We start from the raw sequence: 21,706 nt of genomic DNA, 5'->3' as shown, positions 1-21,706 counted from the left end.
ATTCGCTTAACTTTTCATAAAAACGCCTCAAATTAATCAAAATTTCAATAATTACTTTCAAATTCATCGCAGAAATTCGTTGAAAACAGGTTTCTACAATTTTCATCTCAAATTCATGGAAATTTTCATAAATAATTTGAACATTTGTCTTTTTTGTGATGAGCAACGTACCTACCTTCCCTTATAATCCAACTTGAAAAGAAGATGAATAATTGGTTGTAGTCTGATTGATAAATGTGATAGACAATAGTAAAACAACAATTGCTCACAATAGCTTTAAGTGATTAATATTCAACATTCAGAATAAAATAAAAATCTTGGCATACAAGAATAAAAAAAATTGAGACTGCTCACAGAAGAATTGTGTAAAAAGTTTATCGGTAAAATCAGTTGAAAAAAATAATTTCATTCACTTCGCAAAATCAAAAAGGGATTTATTATACATATTAACCAGTTTTATTTGCATCGAGGGCCAAACAATTGCTCTAATACTCCATAAGTAAATTAAATAGTGAAAAAGGATCAAAATATTACCTATAATTACTGTGGTGCGACGATATATTCGAAGCGACAACAGAATCAATCACCGATGAATCATAAATAAGTTCTATAGGAAACCCTAAGATGAGTTACAAATTAAATGGATCAAGTTTCGCTGAAGGGTTCAAAGAGAAGCACAACGTGAAAATTCCTCGACAATAAGTTATTGTTTCTTTACACCGCAGAGATATTCCTTCTTCATTCTGTTCCTCGCCAGTGAATATTACGCTCGGAAGAAATAATTAATACAATGGTAGTAGTATGCCATTTTCTTCATTTTATAGATTACAGATATTAATCAGTTGATTTTTGTTTAATTTAAATCCCTCTCATTCCTCAATTGCAATGATTCCGTTTTACGACAGAAGAAACATACCATCCTTCTCATTAATGTATGACGTATACAATGTATTCGTGACTCTTGATAAATTAATTAGTGTAACGAGTACAAAGTATATATATATAGTTACAATCGTTTTCACATCATTTTATTCTTGAAAACATTTCAAAAATCGAATGAATCGTGTAATTTGTTTTTACGACATGAGTTAGACTATTTAATTTCTAATTACATGGAGACCTGGGCCGACCTTGGAATGAATCACCATCTTTCCATAGTTAAATTAATGATTTTTCATGCTATGGTTAAAGCTCAGCGGCTAGTCAAGTATTCTCACTCCGATGATAAAAGCATGCCTAAAAATATCTTTATTCACTCTCCTGTTATTTCATTATTATTTTCCTTTTTCTATTAAAGAAACAACCTAGGGGATCAGTAATTGGCAGATTTCACCGCCGAGCCACAATGATCTTTTCCTAAGTTCTAAACTTAAAAGATACCAAAAAGGGGGAAAACAAATCATTGGATGACGTCACTGAATCATTGTCCCGTGATTTTTTAATTTTCATTGATTCCATTTGTAAACGAAATTCGAATGTGGGAGGAACATCCAATAATCGGTAGTGGGATCAATTCGACGACGCAGAGCACTATTATTCGACTGACTGACCACTTAATGTTTTTTTCTCTTGTTTTATTGAAATTCAATAAATTCACCTAAGGTTGTTTTAAATAATCAGAATGCCGAGTGCACATTTTGTTGTGTTATTTTTTTTCTACAGTTTAGTCGTAGGCTTCATAAGGAGTGAAGCCAGTTCGGCCTGTCATTCGTGATTGAATCATTACAAACGGTTGTTCAATTTTTTTCCTTATTTCTCATGTCTTTGATGTGAATTCAACAGCTGAGGAAAAAATAGCAATGAATATGCAGTTTTTGGAGATGGTGTTTTGTATGTGTGTGTGTGTATGAATGACAGGGTGTTTTAGCTACGGAAATTGCCAATTTAATGTAGCAATTCATGATTAATCGTTCCTGATTACTTTTTTCCTCCAGTTTTTTATACTTTGTGGCCATGAAGAACTTTTTGGAATTCAATTTCATTGAAATAAAACGGTAAATCGATCATTTTTAGACTATTCTACTTGCTCATGTTTTGGATACAATTTTCGATTTTTGTAATGAATTTTCATAATTTGTTTCCCCTTCCCTCAGCTGCTGAATTGTCAATTTCAGTTGAATATCATCTAATAATTATGATGTAGATCCTGGACGTCCATAACTCATCATGTATCGACTTAATCCATAAAACACTCGTCAGGATAAATAATAAGTTGGATCGTTGATTCATTATTGTTTGTTGGTTTATCTTTTGGAATTAAAAAGTGGTCTTAATTTTGTATTTTGCGTTAACATTATTACAAATTTGAATTAGTGCGTTGCGCATTGGACTCGGGATGAGCCTTTGTCCTCGTCATACGCCTCGCCGCGCTCTCGTTGCTCCTGGGCATCAGCGATAGGGTCAAAGTCCTCGAGAAGTACCTCTTCAGCTCCATCAGGAATTATTGTATGATCACGTGGGGGCAGAATTTGCTCGAGTTTCGATACAATTGCTGGGTCAATTGTTTTTGGATACTCGAGAGTGAAATGAATTGTGAGTTTGCCACGTGTGAATGGATCGCGATAAACTGGCATTCCTTCATTTAAAACACACTTGAGATCACCGTGCTTCACTACATTTCCGGGGAGAGATGTTATGAGAAGATCTCGATCGTCGAGTGTACGCACGATTTTCTGGAATCCACAGAGTGCCTCCACAAGGTTCAGAGTCATTGTCATCAGAAGATTGTGTCCTGAACGTCTGCAATGGATGGTTATCAATTAATTATGGCTTAATTCAATATCAATTTAATTATCGAACAAATTATCTTCCCATTCAACACAGAAAAAGGAACTCTAGTCCCTGGAGATGAGTAATTTTTTTGCGAAAATTTATTATTTTTAATAAACGTTTGGAATAAATAATTCATTTTTCTGTGTGCGCTGAAATTGCCATGCCACTGAGAAATAAATATTTATGAATGTACAGAGTTGTCACTGATCGAAACACCCTAGTCAAACGAGTCACTATTACCTAAAAAAATAATTTAAGAAAGAATTCGATGGATCAATTTCTTGCATTCATCAAAGTTAGAATTCACGTAGAAAATTATCAATGATGAATAATTATTTTTTTGAGCTTTTAAATTTGTTTTCCTTGTTACTCTTAAGGGTGCAGGAGAGCTGTGGGCAGGACATGGGGACTCAATCCTAAAATGATGCTCTGGCTCTACCAAATAGTTCTACTTCCGAGACTGTTATACGCTGCGGTCGTCTGGTGGCCGAGGGTGAGTAAGACGGAAACAAGGAACCTGTTGAAAAGCCTACAGGGAACCTTCCTGAGGGCTGCAACAGGAGCCATGAAATCGACACCTACTGAGGCGCTAGAAATAGCACTCAGTATCCCACCCCTCGACCTTAGGGTTGTGAGTTGTGCTACCACAACTGCATATAGACTAAGGTGCCAACTAGAATGGAAGATGACGGGCCAAGGCCATACAAGGCTTAGCCTAATCAATGATCGACCCTTCATAGGTAAGACGGATAGGATTCCTAGGAAGTATCAGATCAGGAAAACTTTCAGAACGAGTATACCACCCAGACAGGAGTGGCTAGACTCGAAACGTAAACCAGGACCAAGAGAGGACTACTGGTTTACGGACGGCTCTGGCTTCAATGAAAGTTTTGGGGCAGGCATCTACCGTCTGAAAGATGGCTTCGGAGAGAGTTTTCCGCTGGGCCATCATTCAACCGTCTTTCAAGCAGAGATGCTGGGCATACTTAAGTGTGCAGAGTATCTGAACGCGAGAGACACAAAAAAGATGAAAATATTCATCTGCAGTGACAGCCAGGCGGCGATACACGCCCTGGAAAAACCCACTACAGAGTCACAGGTGGTGTGGGAATGCATGCAGGCATTGGACACACTGGGTAAAAACAACCGGGTCATCGTAACCTGGGTGCCAGGTCACCATGGGATTCTGGGTAATGAAGAGGCAGATAAGCTGGCCAAGGAGGGTACAGAAAGGGTGCCCTCACACGGCCTGCTTGGCATGCCCTTCGCAGTGGGAAAAACTCTTATTAAAGATCATTTCCAGCGGGATCATGTTAGACGTTGGGAGAAAGTTGCGACCTCCAGACAAGCGAAACTGCTTATGAGAGGGCAACTAAGAGTTAGGATCAGAAAGCTTCTGGAGCTGCACAGAGGGGATCTGAAGGTAGCAGTAGGGCTCTTTACGGGTCATACAGCTCTCAGAGCTCATCTGTTCAAGATGAAACTTGCAGGACAAAAAGACTGCAGACTGTGCGGAGGCGATAAGGAGGGCGTCATCCACATTTTATGTGAATGCCCCCTATTAGCACTCCGTCACTATAAAATCTGGGGCCAGGCTTTCCTGNCAGCATTGGCTCTTATGAGGTTATGCACTAAAATAAAAGATTGGCCAATTTAGAGATTCATGAAAAATCCCGAAAAATATGGAAAAAATGTTTTAAAAAAGCTGAATCGATTGATCCGGGCGAAATCAGGGAAACCGGGGCAAATAAGAACGAAATCTTAATTTTTCGACTCACTTCCGGGGAAAAAAATCACTCGTAGCAAAATGGATGATACGTCCCCCGTTAACATAACCCTACCTGTCACTCACGATAGATGTTTTTTCAAAGTGAATTTTAGGATTTCAAACGTAATTATTAATCAATGAGACTCGAATGGTGTTTATAAGTGAATTTTTAAACGAATTGTGCGAAAGAACATTGGTCTCAGGATCTACTCATCTCGGGAAATCATTTCAATGGATCTTGTTATGGCTAACCAAATGTCAAAAAAATTTTTACATTTTTGCAAGATAAACTGTCCCTTTTGACACGCAATAAATTTTTATTTTTGTCTGAGGCCATGGTTTGTTCACAGGCATGTATAACCTCCAACACACGCTCGAATATTAACAAACCCTCGCGCCTCTACCATCAGCTGACATCAGCGGTGTTGCCACNAAAAAATTTTTTACATTTTTGCAAGATAAACTGTCCCTTTTGACACGCAATAAATTTTTATTTTTGTCTGAGGCCATGGTTTGTTCACAGGCATGTATAACCTCCAACACACGCTCGAATATTAACAAACCCTCGCGCCTCTACCATCAGCTGACATCAGCGGTGTTGCCACGATTCCCACCGGATATCACCATATAGTCAATAAAACAAATATTTTTTGGTCGAAAAAATAAAAAGAAAATTTTACATGTATTAGATCCCAACTCAATTTGAATATAAATTGCCGAGATGAATTAAACAAGTTAACACAATTTATTATGCAAGATTTTTGAAAAAAATGATCAATTTAGTTGTGCACTTGACCCACTTGGCATCCTTAACGACTGAACTGGAGTTTATTCACACTGCATTAAGGAGAAACCGCGGTAAAATTTGAAAGTTGCACGGGATCATCTCTATGATACAGGTGTCTTTGGTACTTTTTTTTTTGCTCAAAAAATTACAAAAAATCAAGTTTTAGTTTTTTCCAATGGCAGCTTGTGGCTGTACAAGCATAAAACGTTCCAACTAGTCCCCTTATCAGGATTTTTTATGGATTGACCTGGATTTTGATTTCCACGAACATAATATATTGACGAAAAACAAAATGTGAAAAATATGTAGAAATACAGTATTTGGCGTTTCTACAGGTTAAAACCATATTGATACCAGAACTTGATTTATTTAAACTAAAAATTGTCAGTCTAAGTTGCCATAATCAAATGTTGCATTTCTATTGGTTGACATTCAGATGGGGGAATTATCAGTATTATTATTTGCTTTAGAAAGAGAAGTCGAAAAATGTTGTTCATTGTCCGGAAACTTTCCAACAAGAATATGTCTTGTGATTTTAGTCTAAAATCTCTCATCAGTAAGGGAATGTTCTCATCAAAAATATGCACTGAGAGAAAGATGCAGTAAAACAGACGGATTATTGTTTGACTCAGACGCTAAGTACTTTTCAATAGTGCCAAAGAAACAATCCATTGGCGATACGGAATGTGTCGTCACTTTCTGTCGATTGCATGATTAAACTGTATCCTCAAATAGTTGATTCTGAGGGCCCAAACATGAGACTTATGATTCAATCTAATGAGGGCTCTAATCGATCATATATTCCTTCGTATTCCCTGAATATTTCAGTAGCGAAGTGGTAAAACGGTATAAGTAAATTTTGACTATTTTCCAGTTTTCAATAAATATCTCGAAATCTAAGGGAAATAGCAAAATTTTTATTATAACGTTTTTTGTAGAACCGATTGAGAGCTACAACAAATGTAATTACGAAAATTCCACTATCTCCCTTAGATTCGGAAATATTCCTCTAAAACTCAACTGGGAGATAAGTCGACTTGAACCGTTTTACCACTTCGCTACTGATTTCATCGAATTTTAATAGTTATTTGAATGCATCACTTTCCGTCAATCTGAAACCTTAGTGTAGGCAACATTAACGGAATCGTATTCAATAAAATATTTTGCATGAAATAATGCCTCATTTTCGAAGCAATATTCCGTTATTTACGCTCTCTAAGGAATCCACTATTGAAATGAAGAATTAGAACGTTAAAACAATGAAATTCTATTTCGATACGAAAGAACATGCATCCAATAACATATACAGTCAAGGCTTTATATAAGATACCTTAGGGACAGTAGGAGAATGGAATTCCGGGAATCCGTATACCCGGGAAAAATAGGGATCAGCGGTTTGAAATAAGATACCTCACTCGTTGTGCCCGAATTCTATGGAGTATTCATTTTTACTAAATGGATGTTGATAACTAATCAATTTATATGAGTTTAATATTTTGAATTCGTATAGTCCGCATTCCCTTTTCTCTCTAAACATAATTCTGCGTGACAGAATGGCTGATGTTGGGGGATTGTTGGGGGACTTGAGAATAATCACTTCTGGACAGCTGAGGTATAAATTATTGAAAGTACATAAATTAATTGAATTTTAATGAGGCTTTATTCTATTAGGATAATTCTGCGTCATCATTTTAATAATTATAGCGCCGAAGAAAAGAGGTGACCCTTGGGCTCGTTCAATCCTTCTGGTTGCGTCACTTGACTCACACGTTTGAACTCTTGACCCTTAAGGTTATTTGACCCTTATGATTACTTCGTTCGTCCATCCCGTTTGACTCTTAACTCCGTTTGATTAGTATAATCACTCTTTTCCCGTTGAAAAATCAGCGAGGCCATAGGTATCTTATAAGCAGGGATGGGCAATAATATTAGATTTTGACAAAATTAACCCTTCAGAACTCGCGCTATAAGCGCCGCGCCGCCTTTTTCAAATTTTCGCTTGCCTCTTGCAAAATTGAGCTTTCAAAAAATTGAAAAAATTAGAATGCCTAGCTTGAATCATTTAGAATGGATTAGCAAGGTTCTTATCCGCTGAAAATCCATCAAGGCTACGAAAAATAATAAATTGTTGAGGCTCATACGCAAAAGCGGCGCCGTGCCGCCCAGCGCGAGTAACGAAGGATGTAAAATTTTCAATTCCGCTGTTGCTGTTTCCCGCTCGCCGCACGCTTGGCGCGTACCTATGAACGTGACAACGCTACGTTACTGAAAGCACGGGCGGCGCAGCGCTCAGCACGCGAGTAACGAAGGTCGGTGGCTGAGCGCGAGTTCTGAAGGGTTAAAAAGGAATTATCTCCTGTGTTGTTCAAAGTTTAACTATATTTAACAAATTTAAAATATTATCAAATTTATTAACTAAATTTTCCGATTTATGGTGAATAAAATATTTGATAATATTGAAATGTAATTTTTAGTTAACAAGCTAATTCTAAATTTCGGTACTTGATTTTCGATTATCCAAATAATCGTCAATCTCCCTACCTAAATTATTGGTTGATAGAATATTTCGAAATTGAAATGTACAAATTGATGGTTTATTTGATATTTAAAATTTCAAGATTTATGTTAAAAATTGATAACTTCACAATTTAACGGTAATTATGATTGATTGATATGCCTATCACTGCTTATAAGAAGCTCACGGAACTAAACATTCGAGAGGCGATAAAAGTACCGAGAGTGGGGTAGGCCTCGAACGCTCGGAGCTCGAGGTATCTTACAGAGATCTTATATATCTTATATAAAGCCTCGACTATATTCCGTAGAAACTACGATGTTTTTCGCTCAGTGTGTGAAATTCAATTTCGAGCGTTTGGGAAATTTAGCTGAAATTTAATACTCACTTGAATGTAGGATGCTCCTTCTCGTCAAGAATGATAATGATATCGCCCGGCTCCAGTCCCGGCTCTTGGTCACCCTCACCACTGAACACTATCCTCTGCCCATCAACCATACCCTTGTCAATATGCACCTCCAAAATCTTCCGGTCCCTGATAGTTTTCCTTCCAGTACACTGCTTACAACGATCTCGTGATGCAAAGTATTCTCCCTGTCCTTTGCAGTTGGTGCAGGGTCCTCTGATCTGCTGAACAACTCCTTGGCCAATTGGAGTAATCTGTACAATCATTCCGGTACCGTGACAGGTGCTACATTGCTGCGCCGAACCTTTCTTGCCTCCGTATCCTGATTTCATAATAGAAGAAAACAATTCAGATGGATTCGTATATATACACCCGCGGACAGACAGCTTTGACAGATAGACGTTATAATATTTGAAAGTTTGAATACTGGGGAAATTTTGTTATTAAAATTTTTTCCAAGTGACAGTTCCTCTGAAATTTCAAGGAATGGAAAGTGTAAATTTTCACTGGAATTGGAAATTTCAGGATTTTTTCCTCCTGAATCGAATTCACTCCAGTTCTCCTGAAAATTACCACTATCCTGTCTATCAAATTGCAACAATGATTGTATTGTTACGTATTTGTTCTATCTTTCCCTCTCAACCACATTCAAGTGTGAGCGTTGTCATTCTTTTATCAAATGTCTGATTGCCCGGACGTGTCGTTTAGTTCTCATGTTTTATTTATGTCTTTCGCGCCCTAAATCCCGTCAATAAACTAATTAATTAATAAATAGACCCATTTCGTTACAATATAGGGGAGGTAGGGGCAAAGCGGACCCTCTAAGCGAATCGTTTAGTTTTTTAAATTCTAATGAGTCAATGCACTTCACGTGGAGATCATAATCTCATTAGAATTGCAATTAAGATCTGTCATTAAATTTAAAAAAAAATTAATGTTGGGGCAAAGTGGACCCTCTGTTTTTTTAAAATTATTTTAATTTTCCGTTTGTCAGGAGTCATTGTCATGTTGTTCTACCGATTGGATAGAATGTAATCGCTGTCGATCAAAAACTCACATTTTTTGTTCACAATTAGATCCGCAGGAGCTCACACAAATTTATACTTGCCCTCATTGCATATTTTTTTAGTCAAGGTAGTAAATTTCACTTTATAAAACGTATTAGAATAATTCTGGCGACTCGATTCAATAATTTATGTGAGGGTCCACTTTACCCCACACTTTTTTTTTTCGAAGGGGTCCGCTTTGCCCCGGGGGTCCGCTTTGCCCCTACCTCCCCTATACGTTATTCCACTAAATATTGTACGGGACTCCGGCGTTGAGATTCCCGGTATTTTTTATTGTTCTGGTTAAATGAAATGAGATTTCGTTATACAAGATCTTTCGATCAATGGGAGTCTACATAATTGAATGATTTCATCATAAAATTTACCAATTCAATTGAATGCCTTAAAAAAATTGAAAATACAGTTTTCAACCATAACTTTTCTGAATTTTTTGAAAATGGTGGTCAATTTGCAGTCACATGTAATTTTCACTATGTTTATCATCATCTTTTGCTAATCAATGTTTTTTTAAAAGAATCAGAAAATTAGCCATGGGAATTCCATTGCAGAACTTTTCGCTCATATCTCCTTCAGCCGCAAGAACCTTTTAATAAAAATTCGAAGATTGATTATGCATGATTCTAGTGTCTATTGATACTAATACCCATGTTGAAAAACCTTGATAATACATATGAAATGGGATTCAATGGTTCGATAGCCAATTAAAAATGAATAATAATTCTTTGGACCCACCTTTCAAATACTTTTTATTTCACAACCCAACAAAATACGCGAGGGTTGCGGCCGGAGGATAAAACCGATGCTACTCGATAGTTCTTACGATGCAGAATCTAAATTTGTTTGTAAAAATACGCTCAAACATATTGCTACTGAGAATAGTATATTTCGATACAAGTGCGACGGCGTGGCAATGAGTGCGAAGTTGGCGGCCCGAGGCGAAGCCGAGGGCTGCCAATCACACGAGTTAAAACACCCCGTCGCACGTGTATCCGAACTATATTTTTTGTTAGTGATGTTACTTTCAGCGAGTGCCGAACTGTGCCATTTTTCGTTTACTAGTAAACGAAAAGTCGAAACTTGTAAACGAAAAGACTTCGTTTACTAGTAAACGAAAAAGCACTTTTCGACACGGGCTGAACGTAGCAGCAGTGACAAAAAATAAATTTCAATATTAAGAAAAACCTGGAAAGTTTGTCACATTAAGAGGATACTACTATGAGTTTTTAAAGTCTCGGGCTATTGGAATGAGATTTCTCATACATTGAAGATCGATTATATATGTCTAGAAAGGAATAATTAGTGCAAAAAAATTATTTATTGTTCGTTTGTCCCGCCGATGCTAAAAATATTAAAAATAGTCCAGTGCCTGAAATTTTTGAGCTACAGAGGTTTTTTTTCAAAATTTTTGAAAAAATGTGGGCAATTAGTTGTTTGAAATTCGACTCCTATACAGCTAATTTCGTTATTTTTTAAATAAAAAATTGCACTATTGATATAAAATAGCTCGAAATATGATTGTGAAAGAATCGATAAAAAATTTTTTAAAAAAAAAACCTCTGCAGCTCAAAAATTGGAGGTCCTGGACTATTTTTAACATTTTAAGCGCCTGTGGGGCAAACGAACAATAAATAATTTAAATTGCACTAATTATTCGTTGTTAGACATATATAATTGATTTTCAATGCATGAGAAATCTCACTTCAATAGCCCGCGACTTTTAAAACTCATAGTAGTCTCACCTTTAAAAAATTAAACTTTAAGGATATCCAAGTACTTTGGCTATTTTTTCTCCAGTGAAATGCTTTTCTTCTTTTGTAGTCGAACATCAGAGTTTTTATTTGAGCTCCATTTGACCCTATGGGGAAATATAGGGACAAATCCCCAACATTTTACAATGATTTTATTATTTAAACTATGCAGCTCTGAATTTGAATTTCGATATCGAACCATTAGAAAACATTTTGAAAATCTGAAAAAAAATTGGAAAGTTTACTGTTGGAGGAAGATCGATGAAATAGTTTAAAAATTGCAATTTTTTAAAATTACAAGCACTCTATTCATAATTTATAAACAAACAATTTTCCACCACATAAATCATTTCTTCAGAATCGTAACAAATTTATTCATATTCAGAGTTTTCCCAGAAATTGATTTCATGCCTAAAAAAATAAGGTTTCCGAAAGTTTAAACAATTTCAGTTATATATCTATAATCAACTAATGTTTTACAAAATAATAATTCTGTGCAAAATGTAACTTGACGCTGAATATTCACGATTTTTTTAAAATGTTCCTCAGGCAACTTGATTGACAAATCTGATGATTGAAGATGGTTGAATCTATAGAGTGGTCTGTACCAAACTGTAAGATACTTGAATTTTCTTAAGAGGCAATGGAACTTACCATTAGAGTAGAAACTAGATTCCAAGATTATTCGTCGTCAGACGACTATTCAGCAAAATTCAAATTCTTACACTATGGATACCAAGATTATTGATGATGTACGAATTGGGGTTTTGCTACACACTCGTCTGGGGGCGAAAACCTTTTTTTTTTATTATTTTACATCACTTCGACTCGGTTAGTATATTCGAGTATATTGCGATGATGATCGAGACTTTAAAATGGTTAGATCTTACCATTCTACCCGACGGGATTTGAACTCGGAACCTTGCGTACGTGAGGCAACGACCTTACTCACTGCGCCAGGCCGTCGGGTTTTACGAAAAATTTCAGGCGGCTGTACCGAAGATACATACAATTACGGAAAAGAGAAAACTCTTTTCCGCACTCGTAACAAAATATACTATTGTCTGCAGGTTACATCAAAGTTACATCCATCCAATATACTCGCCTTCGGCTCGTGCTATAAATCTCCCACGAGCCAAGAAACACTTTTCCCACGAGTATCGAACGATATTTTTCATCACAATGTGTGGAAAAGGGACGTTTTACTTTTTCGCACAGCGTGATGAAAATTGAATTTCGCTGCAGCTGTAGACTAATTTCATAGCTAAATGGATACATAAGAAATCGTAGTTGCTTGCTGCATACTTCGGAAAATTCCTTAACGCCAGGTATTGACGGTGTTTTCTCTTTCACATCTCAGTAATAATTCTTCAGTAATCATATAAAATTATTCGTAGGAGAGTTCTGGATTCATTTAACTGCTGCCTCTGCGGCAATCCTGAATATGATGAGAAACTCAATGGAATAGAAAACATTCATTTGGAGAATGCAATGTAAATCATCTCATGTCTTGGCTCAGAAAATCTCCAGTTTTAGTCATATGAAATAGTTGGTTACTCATCAAACGAGTTGATGAAACTTGGAAGAATTATTCATTAAATAATAAGCGTTTATCTACACTTCCATTGATACTTTTTTTTCGAAAGACTTGACCCTTTGGAGCATCCGACCCCTAAAATATTTTCCACTGAAAAAATGTTTCGTTGCAAGAATGAATTGAGAGTAAAATTGACGGAATTCACACTTGTCTGCATTCGAAGTTTGTCTTTGTACTACTAAATTTTAACAATTTTTCGTAATAGAGAAAAATTTCATTTTTTCGTATTGGTTAATTTCATTGTTCCTATGAATGCAGCGTGAGTGCCTCTTCGTAGGAACCTAAATAATCACGAACTGAATTTAAATGTCTCAATTCAATTTGAAAGGAAATATTGAAATGATCAAGCATTGACGTGAAAATAAAATTGTAATGCAAATCCAATGAGCAGAAATATTTTGAATGTTCAAAGAAAAATTCCCAACATTACAATTAAATGAGCAGTGAAGTGAAGAAATAAGATCATTCATTTTCCCTTGAAGATCAGTTTTTTAAAATAACGTTTATGCATTTCCCGAAATTCAATTTTTTCCTCTTCGAGAATAATTCGGTAATTTTTAGGCTGATGAAGGGACAGAAACAACTTTTTTGATTGAAAACAATAAATTGGAAGTGATCTACAAAAATTAAAAAAACATTTTTAACTTCCCGACCGGAAGGGAGGAAGTTATTGTAATGACCCCGAAAATCGATTGTGGAAATTTCATGATTTCTCCACGTTTCATGAGCCCTCCCGACACTTTTTAGAGACCGCTCTGTATGTGTGAATGTGTGTGTATGACCTAAATTTCGTGCTATGATATGTCTCGAACAAACGATACGATTCCATTTTTTTCACACAACCGATGTGTTTTCATGTAATTTAGAAGTCATTAGATTTTGAACAACATCGCCTCAGCGGTTCTTTAGGTTTTGCAATTAAACTTGTGAAAAAACGTCGAAAAATAACATTTTTTTACAAATTTGATAATTCCTCTCAGAGAAAGGATGAGATTGATTTCTTGTCATCATAATTGATGCAACTTTGTATGCTTAAGACAAGTGAAATTCCAACAAAATCGTCTCAGCGGTTTCGGAGTAATTCGAACAGGAATTTTTGAAATTTGAAACTTTTCAATTATTTTTCAATGTAGGTCAATTTTTTTCATTATCACTTTTTTTCCATTCTATTTTTCTGTTTTTTTCGTTAACAAAATGAAACAAAGACCTAGGAAATTTGAGCTGAGGAAATTCAACGGAGAATATCTCAATAGAAGAAGTTGTATAGAAAAATCTAATTCTAATAAATGAATGAAAGGCAATTAGTCTGGAAGTTATTGGTTCAACTCGTAATGGATCACACCCACTCCAACTCACACGCAATGAGAGCGAGCGAAGCCAGCGACCAACAACCCAGTCGAATTTTGTCCTTATTTACCGACTCTCATGGGTTTCATTTTAAACTGATAGTGGGTCCATTCTAGCAGGCATTAAAAATGAAAATGGAAATGCAGGACATTGGGAAAAAATTATCTCACCTTCACATTTATCACAGATAACATTCTTCTGCAATGCAAGTTTCCTAGTTGTACCCTTGTAGAGTTCCTCGAGTGAAACAGACAGTCGGTGCACGACATTATCTCCCTTGTACCTCCTGTTACGCGAACCACTGCCACCACCGAAGAATACGTCGAAGATATCCATGGGCGAGGAGAAACCACTGCTCATTCCCCCCTCTTTGAGGGCCTGCTCCCCTCCAGTATCATAAATACGTTTCTTCTCCGGATTCGATAATACTTCGTAAGCTTGAGAAATTTGCTTAAACTGAAATCAGGTGAAAGGGAATCATCAGTGAATATTATATATTTTATATAATATTTACAGAAAATATATAATATTTATGATTTATAGTAATATATATAGTTATACACAAGCAAACGGGCGCTTGGCGCCCCTCGCTGGCTTATTTTATTTAAATTTCCGTCTTCACAATTAGTTTAATTTAATTTTATCCATTCTTATTCTTATTATATATTATTTGTTTTCTTTAATTCACAAATTACAACATTGAGCGAAGAAGAATTATGTTAAAAACCAGTAAAAAGTATTTTTTTGTGATAAAAATAAATACACAAAATCAAAATTATTCAAAATCTCATTCGGGTAACAGAAGAATCCATGTATTCCTGAAAATTTTTAAAATCGATTTTTTTTTCGAATAATGAAAGAATACCAATAAATTCGATTTCTATCCTTGTTGTTTGATAGAATGAGTAGAATAAATGACCGAAATTGAGAATTGGAGACTACAAATTTCATCGTATTATTATCATGTAATGATGTAATATTTTACTTTAAGGATTTCCAAGCATGTTTTATACTTTGGTACAGACTAGACTTAAGATTTAACCATTTTCAATCATCTAATTTGTCAATTAAATGGCGTGAGAAAAAATTCAAAAAGATAATGAATATTCAGCGTCATTCAAATTACATTTTGCAAAGAATTTTTTTTAACATTCGGTGTTTATAACTAAATCTTTGAAATTGTTTAAACTTTCGGAATTTTTTTTTAGGTATGAAATCAATTTCTGGTAAAATTCTGAATATGAATAAATTCATTACGATTCCGAACAAATGATTTTTATGGTGGAAAAATGATTGCTCATAAACTATTTCTAGAAAATGCTCGTAATTTTTGAAAATTGTAATTTTTTTATCATTTTTCCAATCTTCCTTCAACAGTGTAAAAAATTTTCGTCTGAATTTTCCGTGCCAAATTCTGGAAATTTTTATCGTATTCAAGTTCCACTGAAATTTCAAGAAATCTTGTTATTGAAAAATCAAATATTCCATTGATTTTCTGTTCAAAGCATGGGAAAACTAATAAAATACTTGATTTTTCAGTGCAATTATTCTGTGAAAATTCAGAAAAATCAAGAAAAATTCAGGGAAAAATTGCAAATTCATGTCATTTTATTTCTGAATATTCATGCATTGGATTTCATGGAACGAAATAGTATTCAAAAATCAATTTCTGCACAGCTCGACACTTGTCAGTGTCAACCAATAAATTGTGTTTATGTTACGTGGCGACCGCATGGCGGGCGACTACGAATTCTCTAAACAAAACATAGAACAAAGGACAAAGAGAAAATGCGTTCCATGTGGTCCAATCTACTGGTCCTTATTTTTTTGCAGTTAGTCTCCGACCGCCGTAGTTAGAGTACAGATCGAGATGCGTCTTCTACGTGCGACTGAATAAAGAATCAGAGTCATACTAACTTCACAGAGTTATTATTTCAATTTTACAATTTTTTCATAATTCCAATAACATGTTCCACTGAAAATTCAATCAAGTTGTGAAATTTTCATCTCACTCCCACTAAAAACTCATGAATTTCCGTGAATTATACTTTAAACTTGAAATTGCATAACCATTTTTTCCCTAAATTCGATTCAATGTCCCTCTCATGAGATTTACTATAATATCTTGCATGAAATTTCAAAAAATTTCTACCAGTGAAAAGTAAATTTTCTATTTTTGCTGATTTTTAAAATATGCTTTCTAACGATACAATATCAAAATTCAAATTCAGAGCTGAAAAGTTTAAATAATAAAATCATCGCAATATGTACGGAAACTTAGCGTCAAACGGAGCTCAAATAAAACCTCAGATGTTTGCCAACAAAAGTAGAAAAGCATTTCACTGGAGAACAAATAGTCAAAATACTTGGACATAATTAACAAACTCATCAGTTTAATTGACTAATTTTAATACTAACCCTCTCGCCCTCATTTGGATTCTTATCGGGATGGTACTTAAGAGCTAATTTCCTATAGGCTTTCTTCAGATCATCTTGCGAACAGTCGGGTTTAACCCCTAAAATATCGTAGAAGGTTGTTTCTTTCACCATTTTGCTGTCTATAGCCTCAGTGGCTCCAAAGTTCGACTGGTAGCTGCTTCACAAACTGTAACAATATAATTGAAAAACGACAAATTAATCGTCTACAATGAATGAACTTACATTACCTCAGAAATTATTAAAAAGGGAAAGAGTATTCTTGAAACAGCAAGGTTTCACTCTATTCCCAATTCTTTTGAGTCAAAAATTTGATTTTTTTTTCAATTTTTTCTCAATTCAGGAATTACATTTTTGAATGTATTCATTCTAATTTTCCTATTCTCAATTGAGCGATATTCTTATCACGCTCCAATAAAATGGCACATCATTGTGGATTGTGTCTTTATCTCAAGAACGAATAATTTTAGCGTAAAATGACGATAGACTGTTTTTCTAGTTGACAAAACTTTCAACAGAAAAACTTTCATGAGAATTTCTCCGAAAATCACTACCAAGATATTAGCATAATAAAAAACAAATTTCACTTTCTCGACTTGAAAGACGTTAAACTAGAGCAAGCACATAATGATTCCACATATATGTCAAGACATCCAATAAAAATAAATACCGCCCGGAAAAACCATTGCTACTCCAATAATCAAAACAAAATCAGGAACTAAGACCCTTCGCCCACAAAACACTACTCGACAATGCTCCATAAACATTTGTCGAATCTAAAAATCATTGAAAGTAATAGTTATAATTTTTGAAAAAACTCATCGAAGGTAGCAACCGAGTATTCATTAGCATTATACGAAAATGGCGGACGTTAGCGTCGGGGCATTGGAATCAGCCTTTCTAGTCTAGAATTTCAGGCTAAACGGATAAAACTGAGCAGATAATTCCACTCACCCTAAACTCCTCGCAGAATGAAATAAAAAATCACAACCACATTCACTAAAATCTTCGTCACAATTTAAAAGAAATGCCGAGAAATTGATTAAGCAGGTGACAATGCATAAAGTAGTTGGAAGGGCATGTGAGCACGTTTTGGACAGGGGATCCCTCATTGGAAACTCAAAGCCACGCCAGACGGCCTAGGTATAGGAAAAATAAACCGCAATGGTGAACTGAAAAAAATCTGGGAGCGAGTGTATTTGGAAAATACTAGAATTGCCTACACAATGCTCACTACTGCATAATTAAATTTTAATCAATGCAAATTACAAATATGCACTTTTGGATTCGATTTAATTCATCAACGTGGGTGATATATCTATAGATGCTGCATGACAACCTTCAAATGGATTTCGTACGTAATATTAGTAAAGTGAAGAATTTAATTACGACATGCAGTTCAGGGCCGAACACGCGTAACGCTGACGATGGTTAGATCAGCCAAAGTGCCTCAAGACAAAAAAAATGCAAATTTTTCATTGATGTATTGATTTTCCTTCACTAATTCATGATAAATGTGGCGCTCAACACCCATTGATTTGGTGAGGTGGGCTTACCTGATGACAATTTGATGATTCACAATTTTTATGTATCACAAAATACCGTCGTGTGATCCACGAGGAAACTCAATGACTCCAAAATGCTTGGCCTCCGTTGACCGTTTATTTCTCGGGATATGACTGCCAGTGCAGATATACCTCCGTTTCTCGAAAGTTCTCGATGGATAATGGACGTCGAACGGGCGGTGAAGGAGACCAATGGGCTTTCCAAACGGCGGCCCGATAGCGCTGGCAACAGGAGTGTGGGTTTTTTATGAACTCGGGGATAATTGAAAGATTTTTTATATTCTATGGCGTAGAAAACAAAATTATTTTGGTATTTTGAATTCGTTCGTGCTTGTGTAATGTTCGCACTGAATATCTCTAGCGCGTTTTTTATGAGATTTGATGAGCACTGAAACAAGAGAATTGTGAAGTAAATTCGTGCGAATGTGCTGTGCTCTAGAATGTTTTGTGGGAAGATCGGCATGCGAATGTTTTATCGACCGAGCAGTTTTCGTAATTCGAATTTTCTAGACTTTGATTTTTGTATCTTGTGCTTTTAACCGGCGTGTATATATAGTATCACACTTTTGTTGAATTGTAGGGAATGTTTTAGTGATTACATCATTCGTGGCGCTCTTCTCTGATTACTCTATGTGAATAGAATTGCTTCCGAATGGAAGCTTTGTAATCGTTCGAATTTGAGTTTCCAAGTTTTTTGTGTTAGGGTAACTAACTACGGTCTACGGTCCGAATATATGGGATTTTTAGGTGGCGTCTGAATGTGTGTGGTTTTGAAATTTTTTTTTTCGAATTTTGCTTATAAGGGAAGGGTTCTATTGATTTTTATGATTTTTTTCATAAATATAGACATCCATAAGCTCTATTCATTGACACTACTTATTGACTAATTATTGATAGAATAGAATTAATCATGGCTCAAAAAATTGATATCAATATCCACGTCATCCTATCAGAACATTATGGGAGTCGCACCATTCCTTGTTGAGTTGCAGCATATTGTTTATTCGATTTGCATGAGAAACTCGTTTCTTGTAAACGAAAAAGGCACAGTTCGGCCACTCGCGTAACATCACTGTTAAAAAATATTGTTCGACACATGTGAGATGGGCACATGTGAAAGGCACTTTTCGTTTACTTGTAAACGAGAAGTAAACGAAGAGACACTTTTCGCTACGAGGTGAACGTAGCAGTAGTGTAAAAAAATACATCTTTGTCACAAGGCCGAAAAAAACTTTTCTGGCTTATATGATTACAGCACTCGCCTTCGGAACGTGCTGAAAACTCATATTCATGGAGGAATTTTGTTTCATCCTATTGAAAAACCTACTTGTTATAATTGGTGAAAATTCGTAACTATGATATGAAACGAATGTAATTGCGAGAAATTGGAATAAAATTGAAATCTGTTTTTTTAAATCATTTATTTACACATACTACACAATTGTACAATACGATATGAAATTCATCCGTATTCATAATCCGTCGATTTACCAATAATTGCACATCAATCAATGACAACCCTTAAAACTCCAAAATTCGGCTAAGTTTTCTCCACTCTCTCACCCAATTCTCTTAATCTAAAACACAAATGTTCTAAGTAATGACACTAATCGTGTAATTGCACGTTTTTCTCATGATTCATAATCAACTAATATCCGTAACTTAATGCGTAAGCAACAATAATGGTATTTAATCAACAAAATGTATTTTTACAACAACAACAAACGTCCGAGGACGATTTATAACTCATAAGAACCGATTCTCAAACAAAAAGTATTCAACTCAATATTTCAGAAAAAAAAAAGAAAAAAATGGGATAGTTCCCTACGGATGAGATGGAAAAAAAATTACTTATATTCTCACGGCCACACACACTTACAAACAATGTAATTTTCTCTCAGTATTTGGAGATTTGTACTTGACGTTATGGCGTATGACAAAATATTTACTAATGTTTCTTTGGTTCATTTGGAGATTGAAACACTTGTTTCTCTTTCTCAAAACGATTTTGGTCAAGTTCGCTTTTTTCAATGAACTATTTGGAGCTCGATTGAATTTCAATATACTACAGGATGTCCCAAAACGCAAGGAAAATCTTTTTAGTACAGTTCAGAAAGCTCTGACAAAATGTTTATCTCCTCCGTTTTATTAATGCGTTATTAATTATAACGCATTAATTATAACGTATGTGTTATTGATCAGAATCGATTAAACGTTCAATGCTTTTAGGTCAATGCCTAGAATCGAAAGAAGGATACATCCAGAGAAATGGCTTATCCGAATCAAATAAACTTTATTTAAATCAAATAAATGGGTTCATCCAAATATCTTGCAATAAAACTTTTGTTCAGGTTTGAACATTATTTTTATTTTCGTTTTCATTCACTTCAAATAAATAGGTTTTCTAGTATCAACCAGTGTTTGTGATTAAAAAAAATAAAAATAAAGACTTTATTAGTTAGAAATTAAATATCTCTTTGTAATAATCCTTTCTTTGGATTGAACAAATTGTGTATTTGAATACAATAGAGCATTTTTTATGAAAATAAATATAAGATTTTATTTTCAACAAACATTTCGCTGAAATGAATAGGAAAATTCAAAATAAACAGTCTCATTTGATACGAATGTGTTATTTCTCTAGGTGTATGATTTCTCTATTAGAAAAAAAAAGTTGATTGGCCACACCTTATTAATTAATAACTCGAGATTTCATTAGACCTTTCGTCACCAATATTTCCCTGAAATTTTGGGAGACCTTGGATATCGGATTTTCGTATCAGCACAAATTTCAGGTACGTACATTGATCAACCCCAGAAATGCTTTTAGTGTACTCATTATTTCCTCTCGGTGTAACCACAGTGGAAGAGGAAGAAATAAAACACAAATTGTACCCGAACAATTCGTCTATTCAATGTTCACTCCAGTGTCAACTTGAGCATCTCTTCCGACAGATCGCGGGTCTTCAATTTCATTCTCCCTTGAATTATGATCATATCTGTGGTTCTTTAATTTTTATCGGCTGAATACGATGATTTATTCAGGAGTGAGCTGAATTCTCCGAATTTGAGAATCTCTTCCATTGCGGAGTGTCCCATCGCAACCTAGAAGAATTTTTGACAATTTATTCAATGACCAGTGAACAATATATTGGACTCAACATATGTTATATTAGGCTAATCATCTATGCTAGGGAATAAGGGGGAGAACACAATGTTTCCTATCGAAAAAAGTTTTATAAGTCTAAGAAACTTTATTTTTTCGTACTGACCTTCACTTTTCCTCATCCGGGGATTGGTATAGGCCCTTTCCCAAACTCGTAAAAGTGAAAATCACTACGGAAAAATATAGTTCACGACTAGTCCCATGGGTTTTTTTTACTCGCGTGGTTGGCCAATCCTCGCCTTCGGCTCGGACGCCAACTGTACGAGAGTAAAAAACCCCATGACACTTGCCCTGAAATATATTACTTTCAGTCACATTGAGTCAGTGGTACTGTAGTACAGTGGGTACTCATATATTTTTATTAGACTTATCTCGGTCCACTATTTTGTTACTGAAATTTAAACAATGAGAGATCCGCGATTTTCCATCATAGTCATTTTTCATGAGGGGGCGTCCATAAATCACGTGATCCAATTTTGGCTCCTTTCTGACCCTCTCCCCCCCTGGTGATCAATCATGACATTTCGTCGAC

General features: G+C 35.3%; 2 protein-coding genes across 5 annotated transcripts in view; both read right to left on the bottom strand.

The window, feature by feature from the left end:
* Window positions 1–413: 413 nt before the first annotated feature.
* LOC107037608 (dnaJ homolog subfamily A member 1) lies at window positions 414–18,413 on the bottom strand. 2 transcript variants are annotated; one of them, XM_015256243.1, is made up of 5 exons: window positions 18,000–18,413; window positions 16,426–16,612; window positions 14,178–14,463; window positions 8,231–8,570; window positions 414–2,739 (listed from the first exon to the last, which is right to left on the bottom strand). In XM_015256243.1, the coding sequence occupies exons 2-5, from the start codon at window positions 16,555–16,557 to the stop codon at window positions 2,310–2,312; spliced, it is 1,188 nt and encodes a 395-aa protein (XP_015111729.1). In that variant the 5' UTR covers window positions 16,558–16,612; window positions 18,000–18,413; the 3' UTR covers window positions 414–2,309. The 2 variants fall into 2 exon arrangements, with proteins under 2 accessions (XP_015111729.1, XP_015111730.1); XM_015256244.2 differs by lacking the exon at window positions 18,000–18,413 and adding an exon at window positions 17,398–17,533.
* A 997-nt stretch (window positions 18,414–19,410) lies between these two features.
* The window catches only part of LOC107037565 (protein tramtrack, beta isoform), a 27,365-nt gene continuing 25,069 nt past the window's right edge, over window positions 19,411–21,706 (bottom strand). For 2 of the 3 annotated variants that reach the window (XM_015256186.1, XM_015256185.1), the window contains one exon: window positions 19,411–21,113. In XM_015256186.1, coding sequence (XP_015111672.1) covers window positions 21,018–21,113 — 96 coding nt within the window. In that variant the 3' untranslated portion in view covers window positions 19,411–21,017. The remainder of the gene's footprint in view (window positions 21,114–21,706) is intronic. The other variant, XM_015256187.1, reaches the window with a different exon arrangement.

This window comes from Diachasma alloeum, unplaced genomic scaffold, assembly GCF_001412515.2.
Source record: "Diachasma alloeum isolate Michigan unplaced genomic scaffold, Dall2.0 Dall_scaffold_00256, whole genome shotgun sequence".
Lineage (NCBI taxonomy): Eukaryota > Metazoa > Arthropoda > Insecta > Hymenoptera > Braconidae > Diachasma > Diachasma alloeum.
This window is presented reverse-complemented; position numbering and strand designations above follow the sequence as displayed.

Bases quoted from the DNA above. Each gene is read 5' to 3' on its own strand.
- LOC107037608 (XM_015256243.1), bottom strand. From the start codon at position 16,557: ATGGTGAAAGAAACAACCTTCTACGATATTTTAGGGGTTAAACCCGAC. The intron at 14,464-16,425 runs GTTAGTATTAAA...ACCTGATTTCAG, and splicing joins ATCCAAATGAGGGCGAGAGG to TTTAAGCAAATTTCTCAAGC. The intron at 2,740-8,230 runs GTGAGTATTAAA...CATCCATTGCAG, and splicing joins AAGGAGCATCCTACATTCAA to ACGTTCAGGACACAATCTTC.